A 27777-nucleotide genomic window follows, 5' to 3' on the forward strand; every position below is an offset into this window, starting at 1 on the left:
TCCCCCGTTACTAACTTGTTCATTAAAGAAAACAAAAAGATTAGGGTAGGACTTTAAAGAGGTAAAAAAAAAAATCTCTATTTTAGGAAGGAAGAAATGAGCTGGGAATCTGATTTAGGAAAATAAATGCAAAAGGAATTTAGTAGAACAGGTGTCTGCAGGAAGATGGTAGTATGCCAAGAAGGAAATAGTTCCTGGGGGGACAGCAAGATGGCTCTATGGATAAAGGCATTTGCTGCCAAGCCCCATTACCCGAGTTCAATCCCCAGGACCCCAAAGGTGGGGTGAGAGAGCTAACGCCTTCCTACAAGTCATCTTCTAACCTCCGAACGTGCAACCTGGCATGAGGCATGTACATGCACACACGTGCGCACACACACACACACACACTCAAGAAATCTTTCATAGCATGCATGCCCTTATGGAAGAAAGAAAGATGGATGTAGAAAACCCAAGGCTTCCTACAAGTCATCTTCTAACCTCCGAACGTGCAACCTGGCATGGGGCATGTACATGCACACATGTGCGTACACACACACACATACATACTCAAGAAATCTTTCATAGCATGCATGCCCTTATGGAAGAAAGAAAGATGGATGTAGAAAACCCAAGGCTTCCTCTTGGCTCCTGTGTCAACTCCCCTATCTGTTTCTAGAAAGAAGGGCCATTTGAGTTTGCCTTAAAATATTTCTAATGAAATTACAATACATTTTGTCAGCCTAAAAGGCTCCCCAAGTGTCACAATAACCTCTCTTGCCATTAAGTACTTTCTCCTCTGACACCTGCTCCCCATCACACAGCATTCTCTGCAATCTTTTTACCCATTCCAGATTGTAACCTTGACCCAAACTCCTTTGTATTCTTATCCATCTTTCCCTTGACACTGAGAACCCAATTAAGACTCTGAAGCAATGATTTCTGGAGAAAATCAAATGTACCCAAGTCAATGAGTAGTAACCAGTTAGTTGCCAGCCTAAAGTCAATACTCTCTCTACACGCCTAACCTTAATATTGAGAACTCTAACACAAAGGCGATCTGGAATTATTAGATTTAGAAATACTTGTGCTATTAAAATAGACACTCATTGGCCATTGCTTTCATTATTATTATTAGAAATAAAACAATTAAAAATACTCAGAAATAATAATGCTAAAGAATGGCCATGATCTTTCACTAGCGGTAGATAAACGACAGCTCCACAGAAATGACCCTGAGGAAATCTGTCCCCTCACCCACTGGTACAAGAATGTGATTTTCCATTCCTCAATTAGTGTTCAAAAACTTGTGCTAGGGTTATCTTCCCAAGATGGTCATGCAGGGAAAATGAAGTGGGTGTGTCACCAGCATTGCCCCAAAGCAACTGACAACTCATAAAAACTAAACAAAGTTAGTTTAACCCAAGCTGAAAGAAAATCTATAAGGTCTTTAGACAAATTCCCACTCTAGTTCATGGATTAAAAGCAATGATGTATTGTCACTGTTATTAGAAACCTCCAAAACCAGTTACATATGCATAAAAAAGCCTAATAAAATCCATTCCAACTTTTCATGGCCCTCCTATTTTGTGCACTATAATCATCTGGTAGATGATCTCCGGCAGATGGCCTGGCCATGAAATTAATCGAGGCTCACACTGTGTCTATATAAGCTCTCTGTAAAGCAGGAATAGTTACATTAATGATAGCAGTCACTTCGAGGGTGGAACACATGCACACAAGAGTGCACAAAACCAAGTCATCAGCAGTAAATGTCAGTTTTCATTATCAGTAATGGATACTGGGCCTCTGTAACTGGAAATTTCAGAGACCCAGAATATCAACATGTTCAGTGCAGTTCTAAGACCACACCCTCAAAAAATCAAAACAAACAAAAACAACAACAGAAACAACAACAAAGTCAAAATTAAAAAGAGCAAACTGTGTGGTCTGGAATCTGTTGCCACCATTCATGTCTTCAGTTTTCCTCTCTTTCAAATCCAAAGTTGCTGTTCTCCACTCTCAAAACTGAAAACTGCACCCCTATTATATTCTAACTAGCAAGTGCTTTCACATTCTAGGTGCCAGGTCTGGGGGCTCACAGCTGTAATTTCAGCGCTTAGAAGGCTGAGGCAGAAGTATAGATGTGAATTTGAGACAGGCCCAGACTACAGGAATAAGTCTCTTTCTCAAAAAACAAAAATGTGAAAAGATATGAGCATACAAATATACAATGGACTTTTAAAGTCCATATGAATTAACATTGGATGTCCTGGGCTTAAATTCTGATGCGGTCACTTCCTAATCTACCTTGGGCAGAATTTAAAACTTCACAAGTCTTACTCGTTTACTTCATAAAAAGGAAATAATACATATCTGCAGGGACTGTTATATTGATTATGAGAGGGAACAAATGTCATACTATAAATACTTAGATAAGAGCCATCACAATTTATAAAGGAAACCTAATTGGAACACAGGTGTAGACCTAGACAAACAATAAAGTTCATACCGAACACAAAATGTTACATTTAGAATCTCATTGTGATTTTTATTGTAAGAGGTATATGTGATTATGCACGTGTACATGTGTATGATTTCACACACACGCACATGTGTGCCTGTGCATGTAAAAGCCAGAGGCCAACGTCGGATCTTCTGTAACATCAGGATCTTCTTTTGAGACTGAGTCTGAGACGCAATGAACATCGAGCTAAACAAATTGGCTAAACCTAGCTGGTCAACCAGCCCCTGGACTCCTCTGTCTCATCTCTGCCTCCGCACTGACAGGGTTCCAGGTGGGTGCTTCCTGCCGGGCTTCCACACAGCGCCAGGTACCAGAACTCAAGCCCTCACACTTGTATGCTAGACATTTTGCTTGACTGAGCCACCACCATATCTCGCAGAACTTAGTTTTTAATGGATCAAAAATACGCAAAAGTTAAAGATGAAACTTTTGTCTTATTAAAAGAATAAAAACAAGTATCTCTTTTGTACATAAAGACTTTTTATAACCTTGGAGGGGAAAGTTATAAAGACAGCTATAAAAGAAAGAACTTTAAAATCAGGATTGTGCAAGATAAAACTGCATTCGATGAAACCTAAAAGGCCCTAAAGGTCCTAAGCGGTTATTTGTTAAAGATAATCCACTTGAATGGATTTTACTTGCTCTAAATATAAAATTGTAATCAACAGTAGAATCTAAACTATGAGAAACTGCATAAAATAAAATGTCATTTCTGCAACAAGTAAACTTATGAAAAGATCAAATAAAGCTGGCGACAAGTTAAAGCACACATAGACAAAACTAAAGAGCCATGTGCTTTGGTGATCAAACTATAAATCACGGTGCTGAAAGGACAGCCTCACAGTGAAGATGATTTTGAGAAGGCTCTGCAGGGCAAGGAGGCGGGGCTTGGATGTGCAAAGCAACAGGTGCGCTGGACAACCAGGCTCTGCAGCTTGAACAGGATGGACGTCATAGCAAGTCATCAGTCCATACATGGTTTATGTACATCTCTGTTAGTATTACATTTTAAAATATTTTATATTAAAATTACAATTTTACCAAAGCAGCAATGACATTTTCCGTGGGACCGTATTCCTCTCCTGGCATTCATATGCATGCCCTAAATCAAATGCGCTGCACTCAACTTTTCCCAAGCAGAGACCTTCCAGAGACTGATGCTAGGCATGCTTTATGGCACGTAAAACTTCACGAAAGGAGTCCACCTTCCAGAGACTGACTGCGAGGCATGCTTTACGGCAGGCACAATATCACGTAAGGAGTCCTGCTCAGTTGGTAGAACACATGTTCAGTGAGCACAAAGTCCTGGGTCCCAAACTCAGTGTTTAAAAAGATTGCTCCCAAAGGAAGGAAATTCTCACTTACTTTGTTTTCCACGACCTTGCCTCCACGTTCAATGTGTCTTTCTACATAACCAGAGGACAGCAACTCACTACAATGAAAAAGAGATGGCAATTAAGGAGGATACTGCCGCTGAGGTTGCCCAGCACACTCTCCAGGCCCTGGGTTTGAGTCCCAGTACTTCAGGGGCGGGGGATGGGTGGCTTTAAATATACATCACATTTGAAAATTTGCATCAGCTTCACATATATCTACTTTAACAATTCTTTAATTCATATTTTTAAAACAAAATCAACACTCTGCAAAGAGGGAAGAGGAAGGAAGGAGGCAGCAAGGTGGAAATATGCTAGACAGCTAGTGCTTCTATGAGGAAATAGAACTGCCTCCACCACCTGTTAGCTCATGGCAGAGCACAGCTGATTCCCCCATTCAGCACCCAGGCCAGGAAACTGTAGCAACACCAGTAAATTTTTTTAAAGATATTTTAGTCTTGTTTTTTTACTATAGCTTTCTTACTACTCATATCTTACCAGATGGGTCACGTATTCTACTTTTTTCTTATAAATTATTAGTTCCTATAGCACACAAAAAAAGAAAAGGAATGGGGAAAGTGTTGCCAAGATGGGGCAGCAGGTAAAGACCTGACAACTGCCAAGCTGCCCAGCCTGACAACCTGACTTCAGTCCCTGGGACTCACATCGTGGAAGGACAACTACCTCTCCCAAGTTGTCACATGCACACTGACGCCCAAGCACCACATCTACAGGCATACATACACACACACACACACACACACTAATAAAAACAACGAAATGAAAAGTAAAACCTCATCAACATTTTGAAGCTATTCTTGAAGTCTTCTAAACAATCTTATCGTGTGATTGGATGCTCACCTAATCAGATACTTATCTATTTATTTACTTTAGACAATGTGTGTTGGTTTTTTTGCCTAAATGCATGTCTGTGTACCACACTCATGCAGTGTGCATGGAGGCCAGAATGGAATGTAAAATAGCATGGAACTGGAGTTAGAGATGGTTGTGACGCACAATGTGGGTGCTGGGAATTGAATCCAGGTCCTTTACAAGAGCAGACAGTCCTCTTAACTGCTGCACCATCTTGTATAAGAAAACTACTACTAAAGAAGGTTCCTAAAATATACACCTGTATATAATGAATTTAAGTGGAAATACACAATGGGGGAGAGAATAACGCAAACAGACATCGCATGCCACCAAATTAAATCCCCAGTACCAGAAATGGGATACAACTCTTTCAGTGATTGTCAAAGGGGTCCATAAGCACTCCTAAGACATCACGGACTATTGGCAATGCTGTTGGTTACCCTCTCGACCCCACTGCTGAAGACAGCACGTACGCATGTATTTGAACATGGAGGAACTGAGGTTGGGCTCTCCTAGAAGCTTCATCCCTTCTGACTAGCATTCACAGTGCTGGAGAAAAGTAAGAGGAGAAAATCATCATCAGTTTCACCCAGCAATACACTGATTTTTTTTTCTCTCCTAGAAGTTATCAATTACATATCATTTCTCTGTTAGTTGTGGGACTCTACGTCCACTTCCATTCTCGGTACTGGGATTTTCTCTGGCTAGAACTTGTACAGGTCTTCTGCATGCTATGGCAGGCAATCTCTGCTATGAGTTCACGTGTGCACGAGTCCTGTTGTGTCTGTTTCCTTGGAGTCATCTATTACTTCTGGCTCTTACATCTTTTCACCTTTCTTCTCTATAGATCCCTGAGCCTTGAGGGAAAGGGAGTGATAAGGACATCCCATTTAGCGCTAGTGCTCCTAAGTCTCTCGCTGTACACATAGCCCAGTGATGGGTCTCTGTGTTACTTATCATCTACTGCAAGAAGCTTCTCTGCTGAGGACCGAGCAATGCACTGGTCCATGGGTATCGCAATACATCACTAGGAGTCATTTCACGGTTATGCACCTTTAGCAGAATAAAAGTAGGTTTACTAGATAGGTTCACGGCCTAGCTCGTCTTGGGTTCTTGGCCTCATTAACAGTGTCAGGCATGGGTTCCATCTCACTAAATTAGCCTCAAATCCAGTTTTAAAATGGTTAGTTATCCACCTCACACTCATGCCACTATTTACTGGTGGGTGTGTCTTCTAGGCAGGTCACAAACTGCCTGTCTCTTCATCCTAGAGTTGTGGTTACAGGCAACCTTGTCCTTGTAGCACTTGTACATCCAATCCTTTTCCCACTGAGCCATCTTCCCAGGTCCAAAAAGGTCTTTAGATATTTTAAAGCACTAAAATATAAATAAAATTACCATGAATAACTAAAAAGAATACATGAGGCTATAAATTTTTAATGCCACTCTATTTATACACGCTCAGCCAACTTTCTAAAAATCTTCTAAAAATGGCTTTATGAATCATCAAGTCAAATTGTCCCAACTGCAAACCTCTGAGCATACGGCCCATCACGAGCACATGGTCCATCGTGAGCACACGGCCCGTCATGAGTACACGGCCCACCCTGAGCACACAACACAGTCCGTCGTGAGCACACAGCCTATCATGAGCCCACGGCCCGTCGTGAGCACACGGCTCACCCTGAACACACAGTCCATCGTGAGCACACGACCTACCCAAAGCACAGGGTCCACCTGAGTACACGGCCCGTCATGAGCACATGGCCCACCCTGAGTACACGGTCCGTCATGAGCACACGGCCCACCCTGAGCACACGGCCCAACGTGAGCACACAGTCCATCGTGAGCACACGGCCCGCCATCATGAGCACCATGCCTACAGTTCTTTGAAATGTAAACTAAATGTACAAGTAAGTGCTACATTAAAGCATACCTACAGTGCTGTAGAATCTACGATTATATGCTCAGGAAACTAAAGTTCAAGTGTCATTCACTTTTGATAATGTATATTTATATTTCCCCTCACCTGTCATGTATGAGTGTGTATGTGTGCGTGTGCTTGTGTACACATGTGTGCGTGAGCACATGAAGTTCATCATTTTGCCTAGTGTTGCGGGCCAGTGAGCTCCTAGGATCCTCTTTTCTCTGCCCCCCTACAGGAATACACAGCCATGCCTAGCTTCTTGTGGGTACTAGGGGCTCAAACTCAGTCCTAGCGCTGTCAGAGCAAGTGCTCTTATTTACTGAGCCGTCAGCCTACTCCATAGAACAGGTTTACCTCTTTGCTTTAAGTGAGAGCCAGCTAGGATGTGCTAGATTGTGTGTTGCAGATTTAAAAAAATAAAATAAAAAGTAATTAAAATAGCAAGACATTCATCATCTTATTATAAATTCCAGGGCAATTATAATTGAATTTTCAGTTAACATTCAGCTCTGTTAGATGAATAAACTTGAGCCTTAGTGTGTGTGTGTGTGTGTGTGTGTGTGTGTGTGTGTGTGTACATGCACATGTGTGTACTTTGAGATATTTTAAGTATGGATGACTAGGTAATAGGTAAATTGTGTTATATGTAGGTGCCATCTATCTATGAACTTGCCCAATAACTGAAAGAAAAAGTGTTGTATAAACAACTAGAACTAGCAGTCTTTTTCTTTCTTTAAGTCACTTCTGGACCTTCTGGGAACCCTCAGAAGAGAAGGCAGACGCAGCATGAGAGAAGCAGTATGCCTCAGAAAGAGCTGGTGTGCTCCCTCTCCCCAGCTCACTCCCTATCCTAAGTCTGCCAACCTCTACCTCTGGACGTTCGCTCTGTGCCTAAGCTGATTTCTCTTTGGTTTAAGGGTTAATTTGTTCATCTGTTCTACCTCTGAGGCAGCTCTCTCAGCAGCAAGCCTGGAGCCTGCCACTGACCACATCAGGGTACTTACAGGGCTGGCCCACCCACAACACCACTGAGAATAAGGGCACTTTGTTTTTTAAAATTTATTGAAGTTCCTTTTGCATATGGTTATTTTGCCTACAGGTATGTCTGTGTACCACAGGTGTGCCTAGTGCCTACAGAGGCCGGAAGAGGGCATCATAGCCACAGGAGCTAGAGTTACAAACTGTTGTGGGCCGCCATGTGGGTGTTTAGAATTGAATTCAGGGTTCCTGGAAGAGCAGCCAGTGCTCTAACCAATGAGCCATCACTCCAGCCCCAAGAGAATTTTTAACTTTCTGCTCTGTCATCCATCAGTATAGTGGTTGGGCTGTTCTCTTAATTGGCTTCTCTAATGGCCCTAATGTAGCTGCTGCAATTTCTAAGAACCTCATGAAGACAAATATATCCCAAGACTTAACAGAATGAAAGAGGGAGGGGGAAGGAGAGAGGAATGGCTAGCCTATAGTCCACGCTTCTTTAAAGGTAAACAAATGTTTTTACAAAACTTAGATTTAATCTCCTTAGACGTCTTTTCTAGAATTGCGTTATATGGCCACACCTAGGCCAATCCTTTGACAAGGACATTAATCACTGAATGCTCTAGAGTCTTCTTCGGGGAACAGGAATCAGGGGGAAAGGGCAGCAGAAAGAATAACTGTCGCACAGACAACAGAAGCCGCCTTTCTACTTCTTTTTTTAGGTATGTTAAATATTTCACACATTTCTAAGTGTTTTAGACAAAACGGTAATCTACGTAGTGCAGACTTAACTCAGACAAAACAGGGGATTGCAACAGCATCCACACCACACTTGGTTAACTCAGCCTGTGTCCCAAACAGGATAGGTTCTGGCCAGAATTCTACATGGAGCTCTCCCTTGGCTTTGGTACTATAGGACACATCTTCCCCGGAAATGGGTGGGGGTGGGGGTGGGGCACTACCGCATAGAGGCAATGTTATTAACAGAACCAGCCAGGTTCCAGCTCTAGGGAATCTGAGCTAGCAAATTCCGGGAAGAGGGAGGTGCATATCTTTATGCAACTGATAAAGGACATTGACGCTGGTCTTCTTTAGGATAGTCTTTAGAAGAACAACAGGGGTAGCAGTAGTAATAATTATCATAATTCCTTAAAAACAGCTCTGGAGTATTCTAGATTTTCAAGTTTCAAGAGAATATTTTCATTCGAATTATAAAATCCAGGTGGGAAGACACCGTGAATCACAAGGAGAGTGATTACAGAGAAGATAAAGCCCTCCGCTCAGGAACCATGTAGCCATTCCAATCAAGCACCCACAGCTACACCCACTACAAGGGAAGGCCCCTTGTAATTTACACCAGAAACAGTGCGTGCAATTCTGTTTTGTTTGTTTGTAGTATTGTGAAAGTATGCCAAGTATTCTTATTTTAATGACTGGACTGGAAAACCATCCATTAAAGATGTCATTGTGCCTTCTACTGAAACATAAAATAGTACTTATTGCCATCAACAGGGACTAAGTACACTTTCATAGAGTCTCATGAAAAAGAAATAATCAAAATTATCTTGTCTTTTTCCCCAGGACATTATTTATTGTAAAGCAAAGCTCTACTTAGATCACTGTGAACATAGAAAATGAGACAGTCTCCATTGCATAGAGAAAATGCTATCTTACCAGAAATGTACTAAGAGAAGTTCATTCATGCACCTTGTGTATGGGTGCTTCTTTATGAACTTTAAAAGATAAGACCACTTTTAAAGTTAGGAATGTATTCTGAACACTACTTCTCTTTTCATTGGCATGGTATAATAAGCCTAGAACAGTAAAACCAATACAACGTACGTGTGTTCAGTCAACACAGAACATGGTGGCCCACATCTGTAATCTAGGTATCCACGACGTCAAGGCAGGATTGCTACAAGTTTGAGATCAGCCTGAACTAAGAAAGGAAAACCTTGTCTCAAAGAACTAAATAATAGCAAACATTTTCTGTCAATAATGACTATGTTTTGTTTGCTGGAAACTATTATAAACCAGAAGTAGCTTGTATAATACAAAAATTGGGGAGCTAAGACCAAGTATCTGATCTTCTATCTGCCCGCTGCCATTTACTGGCTATGTAACTTTGGATAAATCATTTAATCTTTATGAATATAATTTGTCCATGTTTAAAATGGAGACTATAAATCTGATATGATAGTAAGCCTGCCTCTAAGTGATTTCACATGACTTTGATAATCTTGATTTCAACCAAACCACTAATTTGTAACTACAAATCTTTCTCTAGAATTCCCTGTTGAAATTTTTTATCATTTTTATTTTTTTTAGATTTATTTATTTTATTTGTATAAAGGTTTTGCCTTCATGTATGTCTATGTGCCACATGCATGCCAGGTGCCATGGAGATCAGAAGACAGTATCAAATCCACTAGAACTGGAATATGGATGGTTGTGAGCCACCACGTGGGTGCTGGCAGGCAAACCCAAGTACTCTGCAGAACAAGGGCTCTACCTACTGAGTCAGTACTTCTCCTTGAATGCTGGCTCCTTTCTGGGTCAGGATGTCAGGTCCTACCTGCCCTGTTTGTGGTTTCGAGATGCATATTATCATTGTTTTTGCCTACTGAATTTCCCAACTATGTCTGTAAAAACTAGAAACCATGTGGAGATCAGCCCTTACTCTTCTTCTTATTCTCCCTGCTATGTCTTCTATTTCTTCCCCTTACTCTCCTTTTTTCTTCTCCTTATTCTTCCCCTTATTCTTCCTCTCCTCAGAACCCCCTTTTGCTTCACTTTCTCCCCTCACATGAAAAAATAAAGAATATGCAGAGGTAACGTATCTGAGTTAATTTTTTACCCTCAGTTCCTCACCTGCCATAGACATCCAATTCTGAGCCCTGAGGGGGTACTGAGGTTGGTACAAGGCCCCTGATCTATATCCAGCCCCTTATTGGGGTTTTTTAACCACTGAAGCTACCTATGATTTCTCATTGCCGTTCACCTCTGTCTTGTCCAGTTAAACTGCTTGTGTTCTTTGATCTCAGGAAAATCATCCACTTGCACTTGCTTCAAACTTTCAATGCCCCTTTCTCATCTGCATTATGTTATACTTTTGTACAGGTCCTGTGAAACTTCAACCATATGAAATTTAATTCATCTGCCAAAGCCTTGCACTTCACCACAGCATGTGAGTGATCATGGGTTCCATTCATGACCACAGTTATCAGTCGGTCCTTCAGCATAACACGTAATGCCCAGAAGCCCTTTACATCTTTTTAGTCTCTCTACTATGAGAAGATCCTCCGTATTTGTCTCTTCTCAAATCTTCAAAGTAGTCATGGTGACTTCCTGATGACCTTTCCAGTCTACTTTATACCCCTGTTCTTCGACAGTGTTCGCTAGAATTCAAACACATGGCTCTCCTAACCAACAATCAACTGTGTGCCCAAAGCGTGTCCTAGCAATAGCTTTAGGATAACAAAAACATGCAGACATCACTGTATCCAAGTTATCATACTAACATAGCCATGTACGGAAAAAGTCAGAGTCTTATGTTTTTGAAGTGCTATACTAGGAAGGACACACCACCTCCAGTATGCTAATTTAATATGTATAAGTAACAAACAATCTGCCTTGGCCACCATTTTCAAAGGAACAGCCTCAGGATAACCACATAACCTCAGGTGCTGTCCCTAAAATGTGACCACAAGACTGAGATTAAGAATATGAAGACTCTTAACTAAACCTCAGAAAGACTTTAGGCTGTTTTCTCAAGACCATATATCAATAGAAAAGTCTTTCCAAGACTCCTAAGAGCCTGCTTACTCCCCTAAACATGGAAATTCCTAGGGATCCCTGCTCAGTGATAAAGACAAAATCCAGGCCCTCATACATGCAAAACAAGGACTGTCCCATTACCTCCCCAGCTCTATAAAAATCTTAAATGTATATGATTCATACATATGATCAAATAAATGAAATGCTAATAAGAACCTTGAAGACATTGTCTCACCGAGCCTTGCTTGCAGCCCGAAGTGGAGAGGGGCTATCTTAAAAAATTTATAGCTATATTTTGACTAATGGGGGTAGATTCAAATAAGATTCACATGAATTTCACCAAATTAAGAGTAGTATTTCTAGAATACTAGTTAGGATAAAAAACAAAGTCATTTTAATTGTTTATAATCAGAAATTGGGCCTGGAAAGATACTTAAAGCGTAGGCCATTTCATATATATATTATTTCATATATATATTCATATTACATATATATGATCAGAGAGGGAGGCTAAGACCACAAAGAACCATTCCAAAGAAAGAAACAAACCCCTAATTAATCATCACCAGCCAAGCATGGTGATGCATGCCCCTATTTACAGCCCTTGAGAGGCTGAGGCAAGAGGTCTGAGTTGAAGCCAGCTAGGGTTATGTAGTAAAACTCCTCCAAGAAAAGTAGGAAATATCAACAACCAAATAAAATACATCCCCTTTACCAAAGCAGGAGAACCAGGTGACACACTTGGCTCAGGGTCCCATGTTTTCTGGATCAGTAGCTTCTTGGTAGATCCCATCTGTCCCATTTTGGACAGCGCTGTCTTTTACGGTCATCCTGTCCTTCTCTATCTTCAGCTTATATGGAATAAATAGCTTAATTTTTAGGCTCAATGCTTATACCTGTTACCCTTAGAAGCCCTCCTGATGCTGAGACCTAATTCAGATGCTGAGACTCTGACCCTTGAAGTTACTCTTGATGCTTTAACGGAGCAAAGAATTCAGTACCTCTTACATGAGTGAAAATATAAAGACTTTGTGGCCGGCAGAAGTTATTGATTAAAAATGGCTATTTTTGTGGCCACTCCACTATTAATGGAGTATAGATTGTCTCTCCCTTCCTCCCATATCTGAGCTGGCTCTTACATAACATGAAAAAGGCGATCCTATGTATCATCTGTGACCCAATGCTTTAATATATATATTTAATCTATACATATGAGAGAGAAAAACTTCTCTTTTGAATCATAGCAATATGTTGTCAAGAAGCCCAAGCAGCATGAGGAAACAAATCATGTCCCTAACCAACAGCAATACCTGAATTCCCAGTCAACACTGGCACTAATTTCCTTTCTTTCTTTCTTTCTTTCTTTCTTTCTTTCTTTCTTTCTTTCTTTCCTTCTTTCCTTCCTTCCTTCCTTCCTTCCTTCCTTCCTTCTTTCCTTCCTTCCTTCCTTTTCTTCCTTCCTTCCTTCTTTCCTTCTTTCCTTCCTTCCTTCCTTTTTTTAAGTATAACTTCCATTTTATTTTTCTAGTGCGCTCTTTTCTTCTGGCCTTAGAAAGCCACTTCTCTACATGGACTTTAGCAAAGGTTGTGGTGCAGCACTAAGGTCTAAATCATTGTGAGGGTGTACAGTCCTTTCAGGCTTCACGAGATCAAGTCCTGAATACCTGGTTATGAATGGCACAGCTTACACAGCAATGCATCTTGACATAGAATTTAGGAAGCACACAAGCATCGAAGACACTTGCTTCAGAAATACCCTGGCAGCAGCAACCGCTCCAATGCTCCAAATGATGAACCTCTTAGTGGCCTTGTCCTTGGGCATGCACCAGGCGCAGTCTGCGCAGCGAATTGGCTGCACATGGTCTCAGCCCTTTCTTGGCATGACTGTTTTTTCTTTTATCCTTTTCTTTATTTTTTTTATTTTAACTTTTTAATTTTTGTGGCCGAGGTCATTTAGAATCTAGAAACACTACTGGATTCTAAAAACACTAGTGCCCCAGCTGGTGTAAAAACCTATCTGTACAGCCCAGACATGGAACCACACAAATAATAAACCTATCTGTACAGTTCATGCACGGAACCATGCAAAATAATAAACTGCAAGGCAGAGGCTGATCACACATTCATGTTCTCACACTCAGTAACTGATATATTACAGAAAAGCAAAGCATTTTCTTTAGAGCAGTTCCCAAATAGTTGGGATAATATGACTATAAAAGAATCATAAAACTTCCAACATGATTATAAGCCATCTAATAAAGATAGGGGTCACAATGAAAATCAGAGATGTCATTCAATGTTTAGCTATGAAAAACTTATTAGAAAAACATATGGATAACCCACGTTTATTGAGAAATAAATACTAAGCTGAGAACTTTTTAAAGAAAGAACTTTGACCTTTCTCTTCTATTTTATTCCATGTACCTCTTCTTCCAGACCCTACCAATTCATCTTCTCTCTCTTAGACTTTTACTTTTCTTACTCCTTTTAGGCAAGAATTAATTGTCCAATACTATTCGGGAAAGAACTGTCTTGTTGAGAGTCCTCACTATACAGAAACTAGCTAAGTTCCTGGGCATCTGTAACATCAAGAGTTAATTATTCATTCTTCAGCTTAGTTTTATGCCAAAATTATTATCTATTCCCTCAGCACATAATAACCCGTGTATAAAAGTCGTGTTTTATTTATGCTACATGAAATTGAAGCTACAAAAGTGAATTAAAAGCTTATCCACGACATACATTTTGGTTGAGAGTTCCATTTTGTTACTTTCTAAGCTGTAAACATGAAAATTCCTCCCACTTGTGTACTTACAAGGGAACTACGGAACATGCTTGTGCTGAAAGGAGGGATTTTTAGGTACTGTGGGGGTCTGAAAGGGTAGACCCGTGTATTTAGATGTTTGGTCCCCAGTTGGTAGAGCTGTTTGTAAAGGACTGAGAGGTGTGGCCTTGTTGGAGGGGTGTTGCCTTAATGAAGGAGGTATGTCACTGGGGTAGGCTTTGCTGTTTCAGAAACTCACACTGATCTAGTGTATCTCTCCCTCTCTCTCTCTTCATCCCTTCCTTCTTCCCTCCCTCCCTCCTTCTGCCTGCAATCTACAGATCAGATGTGAGCTCTCAGGCTGCTCCAGTACCACGCCTGCCTGCCTGCCTGCCTGAGGCCATGCTCCCCACCATGATGTTCATGAATTAACCTTTTGAAACTGTAAGCAAGTCTCCAATTAAATAGTACCTTTTATAGGTTGCCTTGGTCATGGTGTCTCATAACAGCCATAGGAGACTCACTAAGACATTCTACTAAGTCAAAATCTGATGAAAATTACCAGTGAAATTTCAATGTGCATGATCGGAATAAATATATACTTAGTGAACATAGAGATGGGAACTGTCATTGATGTTAGCTCTTATTTATAGACTCCTTATTTCTAATAAAGACTTCTAAGTCTAGCTTTGCAGTAGGGTTAAAGGATTATATATAAAGAAAAAAAGCCAGATCATATGCATTTTACAAAATCAGGACTTTCTAACTTTACTATAGACTATAAAATGTCACCAAACATGAATGTATAATCAAACTACATTTTACAAATACCCTAGTAAGGGTTTATCAGCATATAATGATGTGTTGCATATTCTGATTGTTGTAACTCATTGCCTCTTTGATAATCAGGGATACCAGGGAACACACAAGAGTAAAGCAATGAAAAGGAGCCCCAGGTGAAATGTATGGGATTCAAGGGCGACAGACACACCTCTCTCCGAGACAGCAAAGTCTAGGGCAAATGCTGTTGACTTAGGACACTTTTGCATATCCTTATTTATTGTTTTTAACATGGGCTTCAGGAATAAAAGTTAGGTCCCCAGGCTAACACAGCAAGCAACTGATCAACTAAATCATCTCCCCAGTCCCATTTTAATGTTTTAAATTTGAATTAGTTCTTTGAGAATTGCATAAAATGTGTCTTGCTTTTATTCACCTTTATCCCTCAGTTTTTCCCAGATCCAAACCCTTCCTCACACCTCTATGTCCTTTTCTTCTCTTTTTTAAAAAACCTATGAAGACCAATTTGTGCAGTCCAGATATTCTTGGATATGTGATCTTCGACTGGTCTACATCCCAAGGCTACTCTCTTGGAGAAAACTTAAGTTTTTATTTTTCTCTCAGCAGCTAACAATTGTTGATAGCTCTGCAAGTAGGAATGGAATTTCGTGTCCAACTTTTCTCACCATGTTGGGACTTGGTCTTCCTTGGACCTACAAAAGACTTGTGAATACTGTTCACAACCACCATGAGTTCACATGTACATTTGCCCTGCTGTGCTCAGAACACACCATCTACTTATAGTCGACCACCACATCTGGCTCTTAGACTGTTTCTGTTCCCTCTTCTCCAGTGATCCCTGTGCCTTGGAAAGAAGGGTCCAGTATAGATATCCACTCAAGGCTTAGCATTCTGACATCTCTTATTTTCTGCACCCTCGCCAGTTGTGGGTCTCTGTGCCATCTGCTGCAAATAAAATATTCCCTGATGAGGACTGAGAAATGCACTGATCTATTGTACAATGATAAATGATTAGGAGTCAGTTTTATACTATACCGATTGAGCAACATAATAGTAGTAGGTTCTTCCCATGGTACATGGCCTGTCTACCCTGATAACAGTGCCAGGTATAGGTTTCATCTGATGGCTCAAAGAATAAGTTCAACCAGACGTGGTTGGGCGCCCCTGGTATTCATGCCACTACTGCAGCAGTGGGTATGTTGGGTCTGTCAATGTCCTAGGTCCCAAGTTTCACAGCGGAATGAAATTGGTGATTAGTTTTCTCTTTTGAGAGCTTGCTCACCAACTTCTAGCACTATGAAAACTAGTCAGTTAGGATGAAGTGTCCAGGCCTGTGACAGTTTGATTCTCCATGTTTTATGACTCAAGTATGCAATGTCTTCAGTAACAGGTTCTTACTGTTAAGTTTGTTCTGGAGAGTAATTAAGACCTTTGGCAATAGTGTGTACAGTTTTGGGAGGTCTCTGTCAGGTTTAGAGCAATCCGGAGAGTAGCCGAGCACTTTGGCAACAGTCTTTACAGATTTGGGGTATCTATGGGACCTCACTGGCCAACAACTTCATCTAAAGAAGCAACCCATTCTCAGCACTGGGCCTTCTATTTGTTAGTTTCTGGTGTCTAGTAGCAGGATTACTGTCTGGCTATAGGCTAATTGTACCTTAACACACACACACACACACATATATATATGTCTCTATATACATATATATACTATTATGCTACTAAATGGATGAAGTGTGGAATATATATTTGGAAAATACATACATATTTATGTTTATGGAAACTTGTACAGCAGTATATTTTCATATGACTTCTGAAATATCTTTAGTATTATCACTCTATATTTCCTTCTTTACCTTGCTCTCCTCCCCAACCAAATTTAACATGTCCTATTCCACTATTTCCTTTCCTGTTCTATCTCTTATTAAAAATTGATTCTCTTCTCATACTATAGATCATCATTATAGTCTTTCCTCCCTCTGCTCCTCCCAGCTCCTCCCTTCCTACCGTGTCCTTCAGATCCACTCCCTTTCTGTCTCTCATTAGGAGAGAACTAGCTTCTAAGAGATAAGAACCAAACATAATAAAAATATAATAGGATAAAAGAAAAACTAACACACTGAAATTGGACATAGCAATCTAACCAGAGGAAAAGAGTCCCAAGAGCAGCAACGGGAGTGAAAGACCTATTTGCTCTCACACTCAGGAGTAGGACTAGCTTCCAAAGACAAATATTACCAGTCTTATGCCAAAATTTACCTAGATTTCCCATAAATATTCCAGAAATAAGAGGTTTGTGTATTAAAAATGAACGAGATGTGGTGGTGGTGTATGCCAGTAATCTCAGTATTTGTAAGGCAGGAAGGGCAGGAATCAAAGGCCAGCAGGGTGGACACTAGGCCTTAAAAAGAAAGAAAAAGAATGAACTTAGACTAGTAGAGTAGTTGAAGTTAACTGTATTTATTGAACATTACTGTTTCTATAATATTCTGGTAGTGAAGCACATCTCTTTACTTCACCACCAGAAATGTGTTCAAAGCAAACTGCACACCCACAACTGCCTTCACCATCCAAGCTTACAAGACCTCACGAGCACAAGTTGGGTTTGTACTGCAAAGCCAGCATGTTCCTTGCAGGAGAGTACAGCTACCACTTCCAGCCTCGTCACCTCCATTTCCTGAAGAATGCTGAAGGCTAATCTAGTCAGGCTCTCCATTTCTGTGGATGTCAGTTACCTTACAAAGCTCAGACTCCCAAGTCACCTTCCATCTTCAACTCTCTAATCTCCACATAGCTTTGTCTCCTCCCACAACTCAGCTGCTACAGACTTTCATGATACCTTCTGGGATTCACACAAGGCGGTTCAAAAATCCATCCATTAGCTCCAAGTTTTGTTTTTGTTCTTTTCATCACCACCTCGTTCTCAGAATTAGCATCCCAGTTTTTTGAGTGGAGCTATACAACTTTTCTGATGCTCCTCAACCAAGAAAATGTGGTACATTTACACAATAGTACATTTACTCAGCTGTAAAAAAAAAAAAAAAAACAAAAAAAAAACAAAAAAAACAAAAAAAACAAGGACATAAAATTTGCAGGCAAATGGATGGAACTAGAAAGAAATCATGCTGAGTAAGCTAACAAAGACCCAGAAAGACAAACATGGTATGTACTCATAAGTGGATATTAGATATCAAGAAAAGGACAACCAGTCTACAGCTAGGGAGAAGCTAGGTGACAAGGAGAGCCCAAAGAAGGACATGTAGATTTCCCTAGGAAGGGGAAATAGAAGAGATCTCCTGGGTAAACTGAGGAGATGGGGGATGGAAACATGAGGGATCCGGTTGACTGGGATGGAGGTGGGACAGAGGAGGAGAGTAATGAAAGAGATGTCTTGATGGGGAGTGTATTTCCTAGTGCCAGGGAAATCCCCGGGAATCCGCAAGGATGACCCCAGCTAAGACTCCTAGCAATGGTGGAGAGGATACCTAAACTGGCCCTCTCCTGTAAAAAGATTGATGACTATCCTAATTGTCATCAGAGAGCCTTCATCCAATAACTGATAGGAGCAGATGCAGAGATCCACAGCCAACCAACCACTGGGCCAAGCTTCAAGAATCCTGTTGAAGAGAAGGAGAAGGAATTGTGTGAGTGGGGTGAAGAGGGTGTCAAGGTCATGTTAGGGGAGCCCAGAGATGGCTGACCTGAGCTCATAGACCCCGAACCGTGATGTGGGATGTCCTTCCATATATGTGTTGCTTTTATTGGTTGATGAATAAAGTTCTTTTGACTAAGGGCTTAGCCAAGTAAAACCAGGACAGAAATTCAAAGAGAGAGAGAGAGAGAGAGAGAGAGAGAGAGAGAGAGAGAGAGAGAGAGAGAGAGAGAGAAGGTGGAGTCGAGGAGACACCATGTAGCCGCTGAAGGAGAAAGATGCCAGAACATTACCATAAAGCCACAGTCTCGTGGCGATACACAGATTAATAGAAATGGGTTCATTTAAAATGTAAGAGCTAGGTAGGGATACGCCTGAGTTATTGGCCAAACAGTGTTGTAATTAATATAATTTTGTGTGATTATTCAGGTCTGGGTAGCCAGGAAATGAAAGTGCAGTCTCTGTTTACAGGACCAACATTTGGGAGCCTGCATGGGAACAACCTAGGCCCTCTGCATGTGTATGACACATGTATAGCTTCGTCTGTGGAGCTCCTAGCAGTAAGATCAAGACCTGTCCCTGGAACTTTGCTGGCTTTTGGGGACCTATTCCTCATGCTGGGTTGCCTCCCAAGCCTTGATATAGAGTGAGGAGCTTGGTCCTACCTCAATCTGATGTGCCATGCTTGATTGACACCCATGGGAGTCCTGCCTCTTTCTGAAGGGAGATGGAGGAGGAGTTGATGAGATGAAAAATAAATGAAAATTTTAGTTAATAAAAAAATGCCTTAGGAGGGGAAAAAAAAAGCAGGGATGTGCCATAATGAGCAAGTCAGTAACAACAGTAAGCCGCTTCCCTCCATGGCCTCTGCATCCATTCCTGCCTACAGGTTCCAGCCCTGCTGGAGTTCCTGTCCTGGCTTCCTCCAGTGATGGACTACAGTGTAGAAGGGTAAACCAGATAAGCCCTTTCCTCCCCAAGTTGCTTTGGTCACGGTGCTTCATCACAGCAATGATAACCCTAACTAAGACAGAAGTCACTAGCACAGTGCAGGGCTTGTGTGAAATGCAGCATGGACATGCACAGGCGGGCCTCTTAAGAGGAGACAGACAGAAAGCTTGTCAGAAAACCTGCAAACGCCAGTGTCTGTGTGTTCCTTACTGGGGCTGGTCACTTGTGCGTTCCTTACCGGGGGCTGATTACTTGTGTGTTCCTCACCAAGGCTGGTCACCTGGCCTAAAAAGGGAGCTTTCTGTTTGTCTGGATAGTATAGCATAGTTCCAACACTCAGACACCCAAACTGGCCTAATTGCACCACCTGCTGTAAGTGCTATACTTGTCGCCAGCTGTCTATCCCTGATGCAGAGATGACAGTCATTCCTGATGCAGAGAGAAAACCTGCTCTGCCGGGGTAATGGAGACGCGCTCCCCCAATCACTGGGACTCAGAGAGAGCTAGGCTTCTTACCGCTACTGCTCCTTACCACTCCAACTCGAGAGCCAGTCTTGCGGGCTCATGCCTGCCATTCTGGCACTTGGGAGGCCGAGACCAGAGTATAACTACAAATTCAAGGCCAGGATGGGCTACAGAGTTTGAAACTGTCTAAAAAAGAAGCAAAATTCAAACTCTAGATGCTACACTGTACATCTTCTATAATCTGTTCGTTCAGATTTCTGAGATTTTTGCTTCCAAGCTATAAATCCGCTTTGTCTCTAATTACTAAAATTCCAGAAGTTAGCTTTGGCACACTGCAGGGTCTTCCATCTTTTGGTGAACTACAACAAATGTCCTTTCCTTAAAGCAGTAGAGGAGCAAACACTAGCATGGCACAGAATGGGCGCTGCAAAAATGACTTCCTAGGTCAGGTGATGGTAGCACATGCCTTTAATCCCAGCATTTTTAATCCCAGCAGAGTCAGGCAGATCTGTGAGTTCGAGACCAGCCTGGTCCACAAGAGCTAGTTCATTCCAGGGCAGGCTCCAAAGCTTCAGAGAAATCCTATCTCAAAAAACCAAAATAAAAAATAAAAAAAAAAGACTTCCTACAGCAGACGGCCTGTCCAGGAAAATAGGGAAATGTGCTGCCAAGTCCTCTGAATGTGTGGAGCCTCTAAATGTCTGCAACTCCTTTTTGGTGTCATTAATAATCTACAATCCTATTAATACCATTTAGACAGACGACTCTACTTGCCACAAAGCATGAATAATTGTTAATCCAAGAGAAGTATGGACACTTCCCTCTTCTCTTCTCTCATATCCTTACAGATATAAAACAAAATTATGAAAATTTGTCATTTTACAAAACTTTAGAGTTCAATAGTCTTAAAAATTAAAGTAACCCCCCAGTTACCCAACACAACCAAATTTTGAGGTATGTGGTGTCTCTGGCTTTCAAACATTTCCTAAGGTCTACTTGAATCAACTTTCTACCCTGTTAAGTCCGTTCTTATAGCTTCTGAAATGTTGCCTGTTCCTGGAACTGGAACACTATAATGGAATGGCCACTAGAATGAAGCCATAGTGGACACAACATGCATGGATTCAGTACGTCAGCACTACCTACAAGAAGGAAGGCTTCTGGAGTTTTATTTTTAAAAGCAAAACAAGCAAAGAAACAAGCAAGGTCTCCCTGTGTAGCCCTGGATACCCTGGAACTCACCATAAAGACCAAGGCTGTCCTGAACTCCTCCACTCGCCCATGCCACACCCAGCTAGGATTAACGGTGTGGACTATAACACCCAGCAGGATGGAAGTCAAATCTTCATTCTTCTACTCAGAGCATATAATTTCTGTGCTTGAGTATTACCATGTTCAGTCAGACCCAGGGGAATCTCGGTAATACAGGCATGAACTGGACACCAAGGAACAAAAGCTGACGCTCAACATTTTGCACTTAAAAGGGGACCTTTGCCATCTCCTCCATTAGCCGTCAATTCTTACCCAAGGGCCATTTCCAGGAAATACCAGACGAGACAAGGGGTAACCGAGCCAGTTTTATTTGGGTTCCACTAAAATGTCTCCCTCTTTCCAGTACCAGAATATTACAATAAAGAATTATTTTTATTTATTGGGGGGGCACTATTTTTTTAAAAAAACAAACTATGGCAGAACTGAATAGTCAGCTTAGTTTTCATTTCCACACTGTCAACCTGAGATCATCTCATTTCAGTCAGGGATACTGCAGCCGCTCAAAATGTTTATAAAATTTCTCTTTGGAATTGCCTTCAAAGAGAATAAAGCATCACCTGAGTGAAAGGAGGCCGTTACACCTGCCGAAGGCCAGTCAGGGATACTGCAGCCGCTCAAAATGTTTATAAAATTTCTCTTTGGAATTGCCTTCAAAGAGAATAAAGCATCACCTGAGTGAAAGGAGGCCATTACACCTGCCGAAGGCTGGGGCACACGCAGCTCGTGCGTCCTTATCTGAAACTCTGAGGACGGGAACTGTTTGCGTTTTCAGACATTTCTCTGATTTGGCTACTCTTTTTTTTTTTTTTAATTGAGCTCTACATTTTGCTCTGCTCCCCTCCCTACCTCACCTCCCTCTTCAACCCTTTCCCAAAGTCCCCATGCTCCCAATTTACTCAGGAGATCTTGTCTTTTTCTACTTCCCATGTAGATTAGATCCATGTATGTCTCTCTTAGGGTCCTCATTGTTGTCTAAGTTCTCTGGAGTTGTGGTTTGTAGACTGGTTTTCTTTGCTTTATGTTTAAAAACCGCGTATGAGTGGGTACATGTGATAATTGTCTTTCTGTATCTGGGTTATCTCACTCAAAACGATGCTTTCTAGCTCCCTCCATTTGCCTGTAAAATTCAAGTTGTCGTTATTTTTTTCTGCTGTGTAGTACTCCATTGTGTAACGTTTGCAAATATCTAATAAGACATCTTGGGAATGGGACCCAAGTCCAGACCAAAAAAAATCATTTATTTTTCATATATTCTAAGTGTACAAGCCCAAAGGCAATTTTATATAGTACTTTTAAGTTCATACCTTCACTGTGACCTGCATCAGGAAATCTAATACAGAATTTCCCACAATATTTCAGATTTTTACATTTAAGATGTCTTCTCTATAATTAAGCTAATTACACATCCAAAGGTGATTCTGGGTGCTTTTGGCTGCTTCTAAAACACAAGTATATCTGAATTATGATACTTTACTACACAAAGGTACTAAAGACTTTGACAGCAAATTCCTCCAAATATCTTATGATCATCATTAAAATTTCTTAAATAAGCAATAAATGATGAACAATAATTAAAATGACGATGTAATGAGCTGCCCTGAGTAAGCATCTATGTTCTAAGATTTAACAGTTGTGCCACAATTGCGGATAAGGGCTTGATTTTCCTGTGTCCTTCCATATTGCAAAATTATGCCTGGAAAAAATTTAAGTAAATTTTTGTAGGAAATCACTAAAGTGTCTTGACCTGAAGAATGGTATGGCCAGGAGAATGTGCTATGTGAAGAGCCACTGTGAATGTCTGTGCTCATACGGGACTAAGGCCTTTGCTCGGGGAACTCTTCACAATTATCTGATAAATCATTGTGTTCTTCTTTACCTAAATTCAACCACTAACCCAACAAAGGAAAAACAGTGTTTTCGTTGATGCCTCTGAGCCATAAATTTCATATTACGTTTGATAAAGGAGGCGTCAATGAATAATGGTAAGAGAGCGTGCTCAGCTACTGCAGAATAAATGGAGACCTTGTCACAACATAGCGTCCAGACCCACCCTGAAGAAGCTGAGAAAGAACCATGCATGTGCAGGACTTACAGTCTTCCCTGACTCTCTCTAGTTTCTACTCTAATTTTAGATTTCAATATCAAATTAATCAGGTATTTGAAGTAAATAACTTAATAAAACTAAAGCACTGTCCTTGCCTAGGAAGTAAAAGGAGGGAAGAAATACCTAGGAGCATTGCATGCAAATAGATCCAAAAGGACAAACTTTATGAAGTAACAAAGAATCTACACTTTAAAAATCCAATGAAATTGAAATTATATGTATGTAGGAACAAGAGATTGCACAGAATTCAAGGAATACTTTTTGTGAAATGTTTTTTAATCATCTCCAGTTTATCTTGCATGCATATTCCTGGGCCATAGTAATTGAGGCTGGCAGACTTAGGAGATGACTGGAAATCCAAAACAGCAAGTGTAACACGCACTGTCGTTAGAGACTAGAAACCACGCAAGTGATTGCCACAGTTCAAGGACAGACAACCAAGAATGTTCTACAAGTTTCTCTAGGCAAAACAGCGATTCTTTGTTTTCTCTCTAATGTTCACTGTTTTTAAACCTGGACAGCACTTGGGAACAAGATGTACCTACATTATGTTTCTCTGTAATGTTCTTCCACAGACATCATTGCTACTTCTTCTTCAAGTGCACTTTATACTTCAACATCTGTTATTAAAAGCATCTTATGTGGGCCAGGCAGTGGTGGCACACCTTTAAACCCAGCACTTGGGAGGCAGACGCAGGAGGATCTCTGTGAGTTCGAGGCCAGCCTGGTCTACAGAGCTAATTCCAGGAGAGGCTCCAAAGCTACAGAAAGAAACCCTATCTCAAAAAAAAAAAAAAAAAAAGCATTTTATATAAAATGATATATTTCAGCAGCGAGTTTAAAATAAAATCTGCTAACAAAAATTTTAAAAAGGAATTTATATACTACTCACTAACTCCATCCAATCTTAGATTTCTCTAAGGTCAGGGTAAAGACATATGTTAGCTATCAAAAAGGCACACGAGAGAGTACAGATGAAAAGTTCTGCTCTGGATAAGGTAAGACGCTAGACTTTGGACAAGTGACTTACCCGGCACACACTTCAGTTTGAGCAAAGGACAACTTCCTAATTTGTAGCTGTGAGAACTGACGCAGGCAGAGGTCAAAGCTTCCAAGACCCTGTGCATGTCACTGAATCCTCAGGGAAAGCCCTCTTCCGGGAACAACTGGCAGGCCATTTGGAAACATACAGCTGGACTTACTTCACACTGGGGTGTGTGTGTTGTATGTGGATTAAATATCAATTATTTACTAAAATTATTATAGAAGGAAAAGAAGCTGGATGACTGACTATTTGCTCAACGAGGAAGGCCTTTCTAAAATTAAAATCAAAATTAAGATCAAATATAATAAAAGTCCTTGCTGATTTGGCAGCATGAAAACTAGTACATTCATGACAATAAACTCTCATATGCAACAATAAACTCAGTTAATGACATCATTATATATCAGTTGATAGGGGGAAAAGACAATCACAGAGGATGTAGAGGAAGGCCATAAAAACCGAGAAACCTTATTTGACCTTGAACCATGACTTTACATTCTCCTGCGTTTCTAAGCCAAGTGACCAACTTGATACCAAGGATGTCTGAGAACTTTGCATTTATCTTCTTTCTCGGAGAGCAGCCCAGGCTGTGGGTCTCACACAAGCAGATGAATCAAAACAGCCTTCTCTGCCCAGCTTCCTGGGATGTTTACTCTACTCTATGGGATGAAATGTTTTCCGTTTCTACAGCAAACAAAACCAAACAAGATCTTAAACTAAACTGCTGTAAATCCGCTTTTCTGTGCAAGGAGGCCAGCCTCTTTTTTCAAAAGCTGGTTGGAGTCCTGAAAGAGGACAAGACTCAAGAAACCATGGCCAGACAAGAATTACAGAAGCCTGAGGCACTCAAGGAACCTCTGTTTTAAATTTTACTTCTCTTTTATTCCTAATGTTATCTTTTATCTTAAAAAATATTTTCTCATATGTATAAATATGTAATCTTACTGAAATGTATATATTACTTATCTGGTCCATTTGTTTACACATTCAGAGCCATGCCTTTTATGTAGTCATTACACATTTTAATAAATACTATTGAAGACCCTGCAAACCGTAAATGATAAATTTATCTGATACATATTTTATATTTATAAATATATATTTATGATATATATTTTAAGTTTGTCAAAATTACAGCATTTAGTAGCATAATCAGTCTTCTCAAATACACACTACTCCAGACAAATAACCCAAAATTATTTTTCCAAAAAACACGAAACAAAATTCAAAACTATGTCTGTATGCTCCATTCTTAGAAAGATGTGAGACTATAAAGAGCAGCTGACTGAGAAACTCTGGGTTGTATTAAGGAAACAAAAGGCCATAAAGAATCCACCCCAGTATGATATATTACTGTGAGTCATGATGAATGGAACTCACGGTAGGCACCCGTGAACCCCCAAAAGAAAAGACATCTAATAAAGGACTATCAGGGTTCGTGCAGGAGGAAAGATTTAACTGCATTAAGATAGATAAAATGTTCGTGGGTTGGAGAAAAGCAGAAAAGGAGACTTCCGATGAAAGGAATAATAATAACAGCACAGTTGGACAGGAAACGGAGTTCGAGTGACTCTGGGGCCAAAGGAAAAAGAGCCTGCTAGTGCCCACGGTTAAAACTGAAAAAACAGCATTAGTAACCAGAGTGTGCGGAGAGCTTATTTGCCAGTGTTTTCTGTGTCTTGTTTTGTTGTGCCAAGCCCTTTAAATTCATTAATTGGTTACAGAAATAAGCATCAAATCAATAAGGTAGGTACAGTATGATCTGTTTTCATAGGTAAGGAAACAGCCATCTCACGGTCAAGCTCAAAGTCTTAAGTTTACCCAAGTGGACAATTCAAGTAACAATCTAGGCTCCCCAGATGATCTATAACAGTATCAAGATTCATTCCCAGGTAAGCCCAATTCTCCAGTTCAGGCTTTAAAGCAGATTCCTTTATTAAATGGAATCAGTTAAGCTTAAACTGCTAAGAGTTTTGCCAATAAACCTGAAAGGACCATTGAAGGCAAAAGTGATTCTAAAATAACCTGCAATGATGCTAGAAAACAGGATGTGCACATCTTAGAATAAAACTGGACTCGCATGTTAGTAGAAGGGTCGCTTGTTCGTCCCGGCCGCCCAGCCATGAAATAACCACTCAGAAAACCATATTATTTGCAATACTGTTTGGCCAATAACTTAAGTGTATTTCTGGCTAAATTCATATCCTAAACTAACCCATCTCTATTATTCTGTATATCACCATGTGGTAGTAGTTTTCTGGGTAATGTTCCCAGCATCTGTCTCAGGTGGAGGATCCATGACGTCTCTCTCTCCGCCTTCCTTCCACCATGCTACAGGCCAAGCCAGTTCTTTATTCATCAACCAATAAAAGTAACACATAGCCCCAAGCCTGCCTTGTCTGCAAGGTCCTTAGCTGTGGAACAGTTTCCTGCCATTTCACTAAGGCTACCAACCCAGAGCAGTGAGTCCCTGACTAGAGGGCAGGCCTCAAGGTCCCAGCCAGGGAAAGCGAGCCCCCACTGCTGGGTCTGCAGTCTCTGCTGTGATCTGCTGGACCTGCTCTGCCTGCGCCCTACTTCCCTTAGTCCCTGGCTCATTGGGGCATCCAGGAGTTCCTGTGTAGGTGCCGAGAAGTTTCATCGGGACGGGTGAGTGTGTGCTATCCTGGGGCGGACTGTCCAGGTAGAGAGCACAAACGCCCCTCCCCCAGCACCTGCTGTAGGGCTTTCTCTCCTACACACCCGCACCCACCCCCACCCCCAAGCCTGCCTTGTCTACAAGGTCCTTAGCTGTGGAACAGTTTCCTGCCATTTCACTAAGGCTACCAACCCAGTGCAGTGAGTCCCTGACTAGAGGGCAGGCCTCAAGGTCCCCGCCAGGGAAAGCGGGCTGCTGGGTCTGCAGTCTCTGCTGTGATCTGCTGGACCTGCTCTGCCTGCGCCCTACTTCCCTTAGTCCCTGGCTCATTGGGGCATCCAGGAGTTCCTGTGTAGGTGCCGAGAAGTTTCATCGGGACCGGTGAGTGTGTGCTATCCTGGGGCGGACTGTCCCAGTAGAGAGCACAAACGCCCCTACACTAAGGCTACCCAACCAGAGCAGTGAGTGCCTGCCTAGCGGGCAGGCCTCAGCAACCCCCGAAAGGGAGCGCAGGCACCTCCAGCTTGTACTGCAGTGTCGCCTGTGTTCTACTGGACCCCGCCCGACCCCTTGCATCCGGCCTTCTTTACGCGGGTCATTGGAATACCACGCATCCATGTTTTGGTGTTGAGGAGTTCATCTGGAAGGGAACGG

The 27777-nt window shown here is 41.3% G+C and overlaps 1 protein-coding gene across 11 annotated transcripts in view; it reads right to left on the reverse strand.

The window, feature by feature from the left end:
• Adam22 (ADAM metallopeptidase domain 22) overlaps positions 1 to 27777 on the reverse strand; it is a 243642-nt gene that overhangs the window by 119208 nt on the left and 96657 nt on the right. For all 11 annotated transcript variants that reach the window (XM_057758312.1, XM_057758318.1, XM_057758316.1 and 8 more), the window contains exon 4: positions 3872 to 3938. In XM_057758312.1, coding sequence (XP_057614295.1) covers positions 3872 to 3938 — 67 coding nt within the window. The remainder of the gene's footprint in view (positions 1 to 3871; positions 3939 to 27777) is intronic.

The sequence above is a fragment of the Chionomys nivalis genome, chromosome 26 (assembly GCF_950005125.1).
Source record: "Chionomys nivalis chromosome 26, mChiNiv1.1, whole genome shotgun sequence".
NCBI lineage: Eukaryota > Metazoa > Chordata > Mammalia > Rodentia > Cricetidae > Chionomys > Chionomys nivalis.